General features: G+C 41.0%; 1 protein-coding gene across 1 annotated transcript in view; it reads left to right on the top strand.

Moving 5' to 3' along the window:
- The window catches only part of rai14 (retinoic acid induced 14), a 44,669-nt gene that overhangs the window by 12,627 nt on the left and 17,106 nt on the right, over nucleotides 1–14,936 (top strand). Inside the window, exons 3-5 of the mRNA XM_052525824.1 lie at nucleotides 5,664–5,794; nucleotides 8,991–9,079; nucleotides 9,677–9,741. Of these exons, the coding sequence (XP_052381784.1) occupies nucleotides 5,664–5,794; nucleotides 8,991–9,079; nucleotides 9,677–9,741 (285 nt within the window). The remainder of the gene's footprint in view (nucleotides 1–5,663; nucleotides 5,795–8,990; nucleotides 9,080–9,676; nucleotides 9,742–14,936) is intronic.

Below are 14,936 nucleotides of genomic sequence, written 5' to 3' on the forward strand. Positions count from 1 at the left end.
GGCTGTACCACTCATTTTCAGTGGTGTAAAGTACTTAAGTAAAGTAGTACTTTAAAGTATTTTTTACTTAAGTCGTTTTTTTGGGTGTCTGTACTTTACTTTACTATTTTTTTTTTGACAACACTTACTTTTACTTCACTACATCCCTAAAGAAAATATTGTACTTTTTACTCCATACATTTTCCCTGACAACCCACAAACTACTCCTTACATTTTGAATGCTTAGCCGAACACGCACTTATCAAGTGAACACATGGTTATCCCTACTGCCTATGTTCTGGCAGACTCAGTAAACAGAAATTCATCTTTTGTAAATAATATCTGAGTGTTGGAGTGTGCCCCTGGCTATCTGTACATAAAAAAAATAGAATACAAAGAACATGGTGCTATCCGCTTTGCTTAATATAAGGAATTTGAAATGATTCATACTTTTACTTTTGATACTTAAGTATATTTAAAACCAAATACTTTTAGTCTTTTACTCAAGTACTATTTTACTGGGTGACTTTCACTTTTACTTGAGTAACTTTCTATGAAGGTATCTATACTTTTACTCAAGTATGACAATTGAGTACTTTTCCCACCACTGCCCATTTTCGAATCCATTCGCACATTTTTCTGACATGCAGTTATGATAAAAAGTTGTGTAATAGCCTACAGTTTTCTTGACATTTTGTTTTAGTTATTGTGATTGGCTCAGGTTTTACCAGTACGGCGTACCCCCACTATTTATTTTGCCGGGACGCCGTACTGGACTGTACCGCCTTACTTTCACCCCTGACTGTATCAGAGATTCAATGACCAGGAGATTGCATGTGATGAGCTGCTGCATTTTGCAGCTGGACTTTTCCCTTATCCTCAGCTAGCTCCATGTAGAGATATCCTAGCCGACTGGAATAACACTGGCTATTCCCAAATCTCTTGCAGAGCCGTGTCTCATTACGCTGCATACCAAAAATAGTGACAGAGACTTTAGCAGCCAGCAGCCACACCGGGCCCTCTACAGTATATATCAGGGCTGACTTCGCTGCTCTACTTTCCCCTGGCCCCTGCTGTGTCGAAACTGCAGGTCACCAAGTCCTCCACCAGCACGGCTCAGTTAGCGCTACAACAGAAAGGGATGAATCAATTTATAAACAAAGCACTGTGAGCAGTAAGCCCCCCTGTTCAATCACATCCCATGGACAAATTCATGCAGTATACAGTCATTTTCATGAGTACATAATACTAGAAATGTTGTTTTGACAATGTACCTTTTTTCTGTTCCTACAGTGTATGTAGTAAATGTAATATTTGACATCTGTAGGAGCCTTCAAAGGGTATTTTTTCCCAGACGTTATACACCGAGTCACCTGGCTTGTTATATAAAGCAGGCAGACGGGCAGCAAGGTTTTCAGTTCCTGTTCAATTGAACGTTCGAATGGACAAAACGAGTGACCTAAGCCACTTTGAGTATGGTACTATCTTCTGTGCCAGGTGCGCCGGTTCCAGTACCTCAAACGACTGGCCTCCTGGGCTTTTCACACACATCATAGTCTAGGGTTTACAAACACAAAACATCCAGACAGCGGCAGTCCTGTGGACGAAAACAGCTCGTTGAGGAGAGAGGCCGAAGGAGAATGGCAAGAATCGTGCAAGCGAACAGGCGGGCCAAATAACGGCACAGTACAACAGTAGTGTGCAGAACGGCGTCTCGGAACGCACAACTCGGTGGTCCTTGTCACGAATGGGCTATTGCAGTAGACGACCACACCGGGTTCCACTCCTATCAGCTAAAAACAAGAAGAAGCGGCTCCAGTGGGCACACGATCACCAACACTGGACAATTGAGGATTGGAAAATCATTGCCTGGTTCGACGAATCTCAGTTTCCTGTTGCGTCATGCTGATGGCAGAATCAGGATTTGGTGTAAGCAACATAAGTCCATGGACCCATCCTGCCTGGTGTTACCTGTACAGGCTGGTGGCAGTGGTCTAATAGTGTGGAGAATGTTTTCCTGGCACACATTAGGTCCCTTGTTACCAATTGAGCAACGTTTCCATGGCCCAAAAAATTCAGGCTGTTATGGAAGAAAAGGGGCTCCGGCCTGGTACTACCGTAGATGGGTGTATCTAACAAACTGGCCACTGAGTGTATACAGTATGTCACGTTTCAGTTCATTATCTATAGATCACAGCAACAGCCTTCAGATGAGATGACTGTAGTCTGCCTGCACAGTACATGAGCTTGATATTAATAAGAGGAATAATCTACCATACAACACCACCGTCAGATCATCCTGACAGTATAACACCTTCACTATTTAGGAGCTAGAGTTCTACAGGGAAGAAACATGTGTTCACTAATTGCTACCACTAGGCTTGTGTTATCTAATACTGTAAGATATGCTTTCAGTTTGAGTTTCTCAAAGAAAACCAGTTGGCTGAATCCAAATGCCCTCTATTACCACGTATGGAAAGTTGGAAACCAATCACGTGGAGGTTTTCAGATTTGTTTGACCTATTTGTCCACTTACCCACGTGAAAGAAATACTACAGTACTTACTACATAATTCTATACTGAACTGTAGTAGACTATAGAATACTATACTGCAGTAAACCTCGATCATGTGTAGTTCTTACTATAGAATGTTGTAGAATACTATAGTAAATACTAGAGTATTATCTGCAAAAAAGCACTGTGGTAAATAGTACAGTAATGTATACAACAGTCCACAAAAGCACTACATTAATTACTTTATTATATACTATAGTTTTCTTTTACCAATTTTAGACAATAGTTAAGTGTAGACTTTAGATTCTGCAAAAATATATTACAGTGAATACTACAGTATAGTCCGCAAAAACACTACAGTATTTATAAAAAAAATATATACAGTATTTTTTTTCTGTGGAAAGTTGTGTGTGAGCTGAGTTTATAGATGATGAATGTGTCATAGATGTACCAGATCAGAACAGTGCATCTTGCCGGTGTTGGGTAGGGTAAGGTTTGGTATTCCCGGACTGTCTTTGAGCTGGTTTCTGTTACAACATTCCCAAAATAGTGATAGAGTAGAGGAGTGTCTGACCCCTCTGCTCTTTCTGCAGCTCATCTACGCATACCTGAGGTCGCAGGTCTCTTCAACAGGTCCCCTTCCTCTGCTCACGTGTCGGTGTCAGGTAGAACCCATAAGAACTAATAACATAGCTTCAACGTAAACCTGGCTTTGAAATAGCTTTGGAAAGGACACCATGGAATAAGCACCATCTCCTACCGTCCACATACTGATGTCTGATAGACATCTTGACTTTTGATGACACTTCTATTGTAGGATGGCCCTCAAATAAAACAGAATTAATACTACCTACCAGGCCAGACAGCTTTACGTGCTGCTCTGAAGGAAACTGAGTACATGAGTCAGTCACAAAGCATTGGTCCGGTTTGTTTTTAGTGTGGGAGGGAGTGCTAAAGCCTCTTGACTGGGGGAGAGTTCTCAGTGTTATTTTCCTCCCTGTTACAGAGGCGGACTGTCAGACTGATGGATAGTCCTCCTCTTGCTTGAAGAGTCAACTTTCAGAGTTCCCACTCTACTCAGTCACCTTCTCCCTCTCTCTCTGCGTGTACGTGCACACAAGTGCTGAGAGAATGGATACACCCTTCATAACTCTCTCGTTCCAGACGGAGCCTCCCATCATCCTAACAGTTAAGCCAGTGCCTTAACCCTCCAAAAAGATGGACGTGAGTGGGTGGATTGCTGCTATCATTGAGCATGCCAGGCAGGTTAGGGCAGAGTCAGTGTGGCCTGGCCAGCCAGTGACCTCTCATCATGAGGTCAGACTGGAGCCCTGTAAGTCTTGACATTCAGTCAGGATTACAAATGAGGGCCATTCGTTGTTAAAATGGACTGTGGCAGAGTTAGAAAAACAATCCTCCCTGTTTTGGGACATTAGTCATTTTTCGGGACATTTCAACCATTCCTGTGGCCTCATTTATCAATGGTGCATGCGCACAAAAATACACTAAACCTTTCGTGCGCTGGTTTTCCTGCAAAGGTTCGTATTTATCAATGCTGAACTTGAAGGGAAAGTTTGCGTATTTCCACGCACTTCTTAAACCATGCTTACGCACGACTCCTAGTGGTTTATCAATTGTAATAATGGTAGGATAATAAAGCATTAGAGTAGGCCTAATGATAAAACGGGTGCATTTTCTACTGGTAAGAAGGTCGCATAGCAATGTCGCCTAATATAGGATATTTATTGTACTTTTATTATATAGGCCTAAATCATCATCATATTGCTGGGCATGTATCATTTTCTCACATGACTGGTTTATACACAACAATTAGTAGGCTACCATTTATCAATCGCTCATTCAATAGTCAACCATGCTCGAAAGTAAAGGCCGTTGGCCTCTGACAGTATGGGTAGGGTACAGTATTGCTGTGCGATAGGAGCTCGAGTCTGCGCAACATAATATCCTGTTTAATCTCAAAACCTATACCAAGGCAGGACATAGAAACACAATCAATGATTGATTAATAATTTTTGGGGGGTCGGGGGGGGGCTTTTTATTTAGTACACTTCTATAAACAAAATATTGAACAACATTTCGTATTTTGCATAACGTGTGCACTGTAGCATTTACTTTTAAAGTGTTCAATAGACAGTTCGTTCTGCAAAATTCACGGCCAGTGTTTGGCAGTCGCAGCTAAACAATGTCACTCGCTAATTTCTCGAAAAAAGATCACATTTGACAAAGCGCTTTAGAAACTGTCATGACCCAGTTCCAACATCTTCAAATCATACAGCCAATGAGGGGATTTATGTTACCATAAAGCGCTAATGGAGGGCGTTTTCCAGGCGGGGTTGTAACGCGAGCGCAGAAATATAAAATGGCTCTGATTTATCAATGAAAACATGCGTCTATGTTGAAAGCGACAGTTTGGTAAATCTCAATTATTTGTTGCGCACGCAAATCTAGAATCTCCATGTACGCCAGAATTGTGTTAGAAATGTGTGCGCGGTTGATAAATGAGGCCCCTGGGCTCTGGTAAAATGAATTCCCTTATAAATCTCTGCAGACAAGCATTTATTTGAGCAATTGATTTCATGATGTAGGAGCAGAGGGAAGCTGGCTCCCCGAGGCATTGTGTTTTCACAGTAATATGATCCAGTGGACTCAGGCAAGAAAACATGGCATAAGCCTAAAGTTTCGAACTGAATGAGTGTCATGCAGTATAGCCACAGTCATCAGGCCACAGTGGCCAAAAAAGGGTTAAAAGTGAAACAATCTTCTGTTAATGGCTTTGAAACAACCTCCTGGTGCAGCTTGTCTAATGCCTTTAAGCTATAATGGAACTGTGTTCATCAAGTTATGTAATGGGGAGTTCCCTATTTAAGGATTAAGTCTAAATGGGATTATCACCTAGACTAGAGGTCACCAGAGAGACACGGCTGGCAGCGTTCACATGCTGAATTGTGTTAGCTAGGTTCACTGTGGAGTAAAACCAACCAAAAGCAATGACGTCTCTTATCTTTTATGCTAATTGTCTACAATGGGTAAGGAACTGTGGTTTTTGCCACACAGGATTTGAACAGTAGTGGGAGGGTGGTAGGTACATTCAACTCTGTGAATGAGAAGCATTAACTTCTGTCATATTGTTTCCTTCTCTCCCTCCTCAGGCCCATGAATGGAGCAAAAACGATGAGCGCCTCCTGGCAGCTGTCGAACATGGGGAGGTGGAGAAGGTGGCCTCTCTCCTCACCAAGAAAGGAGCCAGCGCGGTCAAACTGGACAATGAGGGAAAGTCAGCGTGAGTATGGAGGGTTGAGGGATGGTGTTGAGCCACACACAGATAAGAAACAGGGAATTGGGACAGCTTGGAGATTTAGGAGGTGGGTTTTGCAAACTGAATTAAAGGCCATTTGAAATATGAGTATAGTCATGTTTATTGTTTAAATCAATTACATATTTGCTCATCTTCCCCAGACCATCTACAACTCCAACACTGATACTGTTTCAGTGCAGAATAGAAGTTGCAGTATGTGGATATTCCCCCACAGTTCTCTGATGACACATCCTACAATAGTTGATAATAATGGAATTGGCCCCGGGCAACTGTTTGACTCAATAAGCCATAGCCCCTGTCACTAGTGGAGATGCTATTGAACTGAACTGCCCTAGATACCCCGTTGAAGGAGGGAATAAGTCATCTGGAGCCAGAGAAGGTTTAGGTATTATCATGGTTAGAGAAAGTTAAAGAAAGTCATGCAAATCGCTGGTTCTAAATGAACTGCACCCTGACAATGAGTTGCTAAGTATAGCACCATAGAGATGTAATTGTATCTGTACGAGCATCGCTGTCATCGTATATCTCCTTTCTTCCTCCATTTGTCTGTCTGTTTAGCTTTGCCCTTCCTCCTATTCCATAATGAATATGTGCTAATGTCTAAATGGCATCTTTTGTTACTCATGATGGGGGAAATGATTAAATTGGTGAGCTAATGATTCATAAAATGCACCCCACGCACTGTTTTGGCAAAGCCATTCCTGTGCCCTTCTCTCTTTTCATGTGTACAAACCTGTGAGAATCTATGGCCTTTCATTGATCGCCTATTGAACATGATATAATTCCAATTGTATAGAGTAGGGCATGGTCTCCTTTGTGTTTAACAATCTCCCAAATACCACAAAGCGTGATTGTGTCCTGATATTGTCCTGATTTCTATAGGCTCTGAATGGACTTGACAGCCATGCTCCCACTTCCTAGCTGGACCAGATAATGCAGAGGGACAGTGTTAATGTTTGACCTCTTTCTGACAGTTGTAGACAGAGCACCACCACCAGAGACCAGTGAAAGATGACACCACTGACCTAAATATATTTAGTCATTTACTTTGAGGGAGATATGCACATACCAGCCAGCCACACAATTAGGGCTGGGAATTGCCAGGGACCTCACGATACGATATTATCACGATACTTAGTTGCCGATACGATATGTATTGCGATTCTCACGATTCTATCTGTTATGAATCGGAAACTGTGATTTTATTGCGATTTGATGTCCCCAAAATATTGCTCACTATATATCTGCTGCAGAGAGACAAGAGAAAGAGTGAGAATGAGTTTTGATCAGTCCGGGGAATGAAAGGGCTGAAAACATGTTGGCTCACTATTTAAAAAGAAGATGGAGGGCACAGGTACAGCTGAATACAGAAACTATATATATATATAAGGTCAGATATGTAAACAATGGTGTCTTTGTATTGAGTGCCATTAAAAACACCTACGTGGCCTGATAGTTACATATTACAATATTCTTTTTGAACGATATTATATAGACATTTGACTCCAAGTATCGATTTGTAATATATATATTACAAATTTGATTTGTATATATATTATATATATAGAGAGACATTTGACTGAGTCAAATGTCTATACTTGGAGTCAGATGTCTATATAATATTGTCCAAAAAGAATATTGCAATATGTAACTATCAGGCTACGTAGGTGTTTTTAATGTCACTCAATACAAAGACACCATTGTTTACATATCTGACCTTCCCATGTTTCCCAGAAGGACACACACTGACTGGCATGGCATTCCCAAACAGTCAGTGTCGCCATGGAGATACTGGAGACTTCTAATTTGTACATAATGACTGGAATGGGTGTTGGTGTTGGTGCTGGTGTCTGAAAGCACGACATCTCTCATTATTATTATTATTATTATTATTGCAAAACACACACAGACAGATAATCACGTGATAACTCCGTTTGTGTGTGTGTGTGTCCTATGTAGCCTGATTCATTAGGAAAATGTAACTCATTCAGTTCATTACATGACGTGTAACTGCAAGTCATTGTCTTAAATTAATATTGATAATATCGTTTTCTAGGAGTTAAATTGTGCCCTTCCACTTGTGCTTGTTATCATAAATGAATAATAATTTATTGACCTAGCAATTGATGTCCCGAGGCAGTGTAATTGGTGTTGAAATGAGGCTCACCGTGGAAGCTGTTGAAGAATGCTTTATTAAACATTCATTAAAAATGAAACGGACTATTCTGGCTGTGCCAGGCATATCAAACATGTTAGTCAGGCAAGTGTGTTTGATTAATGCCTTTCCATTCTGAGGGTAATTCATTTCAGCAGATACACTGTGTAAGCTCTATTAAATAGTCTAGACACTTAACTTATCTAAACACTTGCTTATCTAAATGGTCCAATATTAGATCATCCATGTTCATTACCAAAAAAAATCTGTGTTCTTCCAAAAACAAATATGTGAAAGAAATGGTCTCGTTATCTCTTCCAATTAAAATCACAACTTTTCACAGCAGAACTGAATTATTAACAGGTGCAAACACACTTGGATGATTACTCAGTCTGACTACTTCAATATTTCCCTCACACGTCCTTGGATCAGTCAAAGTCATTTGGAAGAAGTGCACCAGAATACTTGGAATCTGGAACCTGCTATGCGGTTTCCTTTAAAAAAAATATATGTTTTCATAGTTTTGAGGAAGACATCCTCTATAGCGGTGGTAATTGCTCTGTTGTCGTGTTCTTGAGTTGAACGGTGCTAGAGGCCATGCGGGTGTGTGTGTGTGCGTGCGTGCGTATTAGCTCAGAGTCTGCTTGATGGCCTGGAGCAGAGCTCATTGATTCACAGCAATGCACTCCCCCTGTTCTAACACCACATTCCGTAGCACTGAATTCAAAAGTCACCCCCCCACTTAACCTTCTCTTGATGTTTCCAACTTGAAGAAGCAGATCTGGCCAGTGATAATCATATTGACAGATCACATTGGTGAAGATTGAATTGTAGTGTTGTTGACACTTGGTTTGCTTTTTGTGTAGGGAATTGAAGTATTTTTTTATTTCTTCACAATTGATTTCTGTATTTTCTGTTTATTCCTCCAATGACATGTTTCAACTCCACTGTACCATTCCACTGTGTTAGACTGATCATCTCGATATGCTGTCTCTCCTCGTACAGTCTCCATGTGGCTGCCACCCGTGGTCAAACTGATTGTCTGGCAGTCATCCTGGCCCATGGAGTGGACACATCAATCATAGACACCTCAGGTTAGTGGACTGCATTCCTCAGGGTTCCCCAATAGGTGATTTTTATTTGGCGCCTTGAGTTTTCGGAGCAATTTTTTTGTAATTCATTTCCGTTGTTGGACATTTAAAGACTGTCAAATCACCAGGAAATCATTTTAACGTGATTTAAAATATGTTCCCAAGTACTCCCATGCATACATAGAGGTATAAACCCAATGTAATCAAGGTTTGAAATTATTCCGGTTTTCTCAAATACTATATCTGTTTGGGATTTTTGCGCTCAATTTGTAGTCTACAAATGATTTATAACTATGTTTTGCCACCCCCCCCACCCACCCCACCCCACACACATGGCTGAATTGGGACCCCTGACATACCTTGTACTGTGCCTGCCCAAAGATCCAGATGAATAATTCAAGGCAGAGCTACTTACATAACATCTCCTGAACATAGTGTAGGTGAACATTCACCTATAGACCTAATCTGTCCAGAAACTTTTCTCAAGTATGATTCTACTGCTAGTGGTTACAGATATAGATTTGAGACCAGCAGGGAGTTGAATTAAACTGAAGCTGCAACGTAAGATATCTCACCTGGATGTATTTTTTTCCCCTTCAGGTTTTAGTGCTTTACACCTCGCTGCCAAAAACAACCATCAGGAGTGTGCCAAAAAGCTTATACAGGTGAGATGGAGCTACTGAATGAATGAAACTGCAAACGTAAATGTTGACTGATAACTCACTCACTGGCTGTATCGGATGAAGCCATTGATATATTCTCCAGTAGTTCATCATTATCACCCTTATGTATGGGTCATGTGTATGCAAGCGAGCTAAAACAGTTGTGCTTTTCGTTGAATCCCAATTTTAAAAAGAGTCTCTCTGACCATTGTGAAGATGGGTTCACCGAGTGACTGTAATGTCTTGTGGTGAGAGGTGTGTCATATCTGGTTGTGTTCTGTCTGGTGGTTCTTCGGTCTGTCCTAGTGCATCGGCTGACCGAACCCCATGACCTCTTCTCTATCCTTCACACAACTATGATATGACCTCAGTTCAGCCATGCGTACGTCCACACAATAAAAGTCTGTTAATGCATCTGCAGGAGCCTGTGGAAATCAACAAGTACAGTGGATTGCTTGTTCAAGTCTTGATGTAGTGAAATCAGGGATTTCTGTGTGCATGAACTGTTGTTAGTCAGTATTTTTGAACATGTCATAATTGTGTACGTAAAATATGATTTTATGAAGCTGTCAGAATTAAGTCTACACCACAGTGTGCATACAAGATAATACTGGGCCATTAATCAGAATGGCTGACTCTTACTGTAATATGATCTGCGAGTCAGTGTTAATTTCATCACCAATAACTATGATGAAAATAACTCTGCAAAACATCTTTCAGTTGTGCGGTCTGATTGAACTGATCCGCCCCGCTCTCCCACACAGCTCCCAAGCGGTCACTTCAGTCACACTTTTGAACTGATGTGAAGCCAGCACACTTGACTTGTAACTAACCTCAACTAGAAACAATGTTTACTCTCTCTCTTACTTTAATGTAGGCTATTTTTGCCTTGATTGCATCAGAAGCTCTATTTTCCTATGTGCTCTGTTTTTCTCTAATCTGTGTTGCTGCTCTTACACCTTGGTTCGCAAATGCTATTTGAGTTTGCTTTTTTCCTATAGTGAAAAACTAATGCTATTTGAAGTTGCTTTTTTCCTATAGTGAAAAACTAATGCTATTTGAATTAGCTTTTTTCCTATAGTGAAAAACTAATGCTATTTGAAGTTGCTTTTTTCCTATAGTGAAAAACTAATGCTATTTGAATTAGCTTTTTTCCTATAGTGAAAAACTAATGCTATTTGAAGTTGCTTTTTTCCTATAGTGAAAAACGAATGCTGTTTGAATTAGCTTTTTTCCTATAGTGAAAAACTAATGCTATTTGAATGAGCTTTTTTCCTATAGTGAAAAACGAATGCTGTTTGAATTAGCTTTTTTCCTATAGAGAAAAACTAATGCTATTTGAATGAGCTTTTTTCCTATAGTGAAAAAATAATGCTATTTGAATTAACTTTTGTTCTATCCCCCCCCCCTTTTTCTTTCTACTGTGTTATCTACTTGTTAATTGTTTACTCCATGTGTAACTCTGTGTTGTCTGTTCACACTGCTATGCTTTATCTTGGCCAGGTCGCAGTTGCAAATGAGAACTTGTTCTCAACTAGCCTACCTGGTTAAATAAAGGTGAAATAAAAAATAAAATAAAAATAAATAGTGAAAAACTAATGCTATTTGAATTTGCTTTTTTCCTATAGTGAAAAACTAATGCTATTTGAATTTGCTTTTTTCCTATAGTGAAAAACGAATGCTATTTGAAGTTGCTTTTTTCCTATAGTGAAAAAATAATGCTGTTTGAATTAGCCTATTTCCTATAGTGAAAAATGAATACTGTTGAATATTAGGAGTGCAGTAATACTTCTGGCATTTTTGTAAAGCTCAAATTCTCCCATTTTCGGGGAGAAAATCTGAGCTGTAAATTGTTGAACCTGTAGCCAAGGAAAGTATTCAGACCCCTCGACTTTTTCAACATTTTGTTACGTTACAGAAAACGGATTAAATAGGTTTTTCCCCTCATCAATCTACATACAATACCCCATAATGACAAAGCATTTTTAGAAATGTTTGCAAATTTACACAAGTATTCAGACCCTTTACTCAACCCTTTGTTGAAGCACCTTTGTCAGCGATTACAGCTTCAAGTATTCTCGGATATGATGCTACAAGCTTGGCACACCTGTATTTGTGGAAGTTTTCCCATTATTCTCTGCAGATTCTCTCAAGGTCTGTCAGGTTGGATGGGGAGCATCACTGCACAGCATTTTTCAGGACTCTCCAGGGATGTTTGATCGGGTTCAAGTCCGGGCTCTGGCTGGGGCACTCAAGGATATTCAGAGACTTGTGATGAAGCCACTCCTGCGCTGCCTTGCCTGTGTGCTTAGGGTCGTTGGCCTGTTGGAAGGGGAACCTTCGCCCCAGTCTGAGGTCCTGAGCGCTCTGGAGCAGGTTTTAATCAAGGATCTTTCTGTACTTTGCTCCGTCCATCTTTCTCCCGATCCTGACTAGTCTCCCAGTCCCTGCCGCTGAAAAACATCCCCAAAGCATGATGCTGCCACCACCACGCTTCACAATGGGGATGGTGCCAGGTTTCCTCCAGACGTGGCGCTTTGCATTCAGGCCAACGAGTTCAATCTTGGTTTAATCAGACCAGAGAATCTTGTTTCTCATGGTCTGAGTCCTTTAGTTGCCTTTTGGCAAACTCCAAGTGGGCTGTCATGTGCCTTTTACTGAGGAGTGGCTTTCGCCTGGCCACTCTACCATAAAGGCCTGATTGGTGGAGTGCTGCAGAGATGGAAGAACCTTCCAGAAGGACATCCATCTCCACAGAGGAAATCCGGAGCTTTGTCAGACTGACCATTGGGTTCTTGGTCACCTCCCTGACCAAGGCCCTTCTCCCCTGATTGATCAGTTTGGCCAGGCATTCAGCTCTAGGAAGAGTCCTGGTGGTTCCAAACTTGTTCAATTTAAGAATGATGGAGGCCACTGTATTCTTTGGGACCTTTAATGCTGCAGGAATGTTTTGGTACCCTTCCCCACATCTGTTCCTTGACACAATTCCTTCAACCTCATGGCTTGGTTTCTGCTCTGACATGCACTGTCAACTTTGGGACCTTATATAGACAGGTGTGTGCCTTTCCAAACCACGTCCAAGCAATTGAATTTACCACAGGTGGACTCCAATCAAGTCGGAAACAGGATGCACCTGTCCTCAATTTCGAGTCTCATAGCAAAGGCTCTGAATACTTATGTAAATAAGGTATTTCTGTTTTTTAAAATTTATTATACATTTGGAAAAATTCTAAAAAGCTGTTTTATTATGTGTAGATTGGGGATGTCTTTTGTATTTCATCCATGTTAGAATAAGGCTGTAACGTAACAAAATGGGAGGGAGGGGAGTCAAGGGGTCTGAATACTTTCCGAATGCACTGTATGATTAATTATGGCTGCCTTTGGTTACACTCTGCCACAATATCAATGTTGCCAGCTAAGTTAGATGAGGAGATAGTAAGTGTAGTTGGACACGGCTATCTGAATGTGCACATGATGGAAGTTGGAGGTAGCCTAAATATTCATTATTTAATAGAAGAAGAAAAAATGCACTGACTATTATGTGACTAAAATGGCTGTGACTACAACTAGACGAAAATAGTTTTTAGGTGACTGATAACTGAAACTAGCAATGGGTGAAGTAACTCAAATGTGACGAAAACTAAATGTAAAATAGCTGCCAAAATGAACTCTGCTGTGAGTATGTCTGTATGTACATTGTATGTACATCATCTACTTAATGCTAAAATAAGTCCTTCTTATATATTTGTTTTGTAGCAGCTGAATTCAAAGCTTCAGTGCAGCAATTCTGTACTAAAGCTGTTTTTGTAATCGATACGTAGCCTATCAACAACTGAGGGAACTATTTTCAGTGGGTTCATTTTAAGTGTCTCCGTGAGATTCAGACCATTTTCCAAACAGTTGGGAAGCTGAAGTCAGATGTAATACATATCCTTCCCTCTCTCTGGTAATGCCTGTCACTTGAATGGCCAGCTAAGCCACATGCCCATACAGATTGACTTGACACACTGTCGGAAACCTGATGCAAGGGCACTCCCATGAATTCCAAATGAAAATGCGTCTAAAAAATGGCTTACAACGGTGCCTAAAGCTCTCCAGCTTAGAGTGGGACTGCCTGTCAAAGTGTGCACCTCTCTCACTCAGGGAGAGCAAGGCAGAGCTAGAGCGAGCGCTGCGTCACAAGGTTATGCGCCCCTCACTGAGTGCTAGATAGAACTTTGTGGTCACGGGTTCCCAATTGGACCTTTTCTGAGGTCTCAGCCAAGCAAGCAGGAAACAGCAGCCCACAGTGGCTTACTGCACGTGCAACAACACACGCACGAGGGAACTTCTCATAAACACAACACTGTCACTGACCATTTTCAAAATATACTGAACAAAAATATAAACACAACATGTAAAGTGTTGGTCCCATGTTTCATGAGCTGAAATAAAAGATCCCAGAAAATGTTTATATGCACAAAAAGTATATTTCTCTCAAATTTTGTGCACAAATTTGTTACTGAGCATTTCTCCTTTGCCAAGATAATCCATCCACCTGACAGGTGTGGCATATCAAGAAGCTAAATTAAACAGCATGATCATTAAACAGATGCACCTTGTGCTGGGGATAATAAAAAGCCAATCTAAAATGTGCAGGTTTGTCACACAACACAATACCACAGATGTCTCAAGTTTTGAGGGAGTGTGCAATTGGCATGCTGACTGCAGGCATGTCCACCAAAGCTGTTGCCAGAGAATTTAATGTTCATTTCTCTACCATAAGCCGCCTCCAACTTATTTTAGAAAATTTAGCAGTGCCTCCAACTGGCCTCACAACCGCAGACCACGTGTAACCACGCCAGCCCAGGATCTCCACATCCGGCTTCTACACAAGTGGGATTGACTGAGAAGAGCCACCCGGACAGCTGATGAAACTGAGTATTTCTGTCTGTAATAAAAGCCCTTCTTTGTGGGAAAAAAAGCTTCTGATTGGCTGGGCCTGGCTCCCCGGTAGCTGAGCTCCTCCCCAGTCATGTGAAATCCATAGATTAGGGCCTAATGAATGTATTTGAATTGACTGATGTCCTTATAACATAACACGCCTTTTATTATAGTCCTATTTTCAGACCGTTTCTCTTTCAGTCTCTTTCTCTGTTGCCTAAACCAAGCAGAAAATGCGTGTGGGACACAACAACACATTCAACTTTAGTGCGTGA

The sequence above is a fragment of the Oncorhynchus keta genome, chromosome 9, assembly GCF_023373465.1.
Source record: "Oncorhynchus keta strain PuntledgeMale-10-30-2019 chromosome 9, Oket_V2, whole genome shotgun sequence".
In the NCBI taxonomy this organism is placed as follows: Eukaryota; Metazoa; Chordata; class Actinopteri; order Salmoniformes; family Salmonidae; genus Oncorhynchus; species Oncorhynchus keta.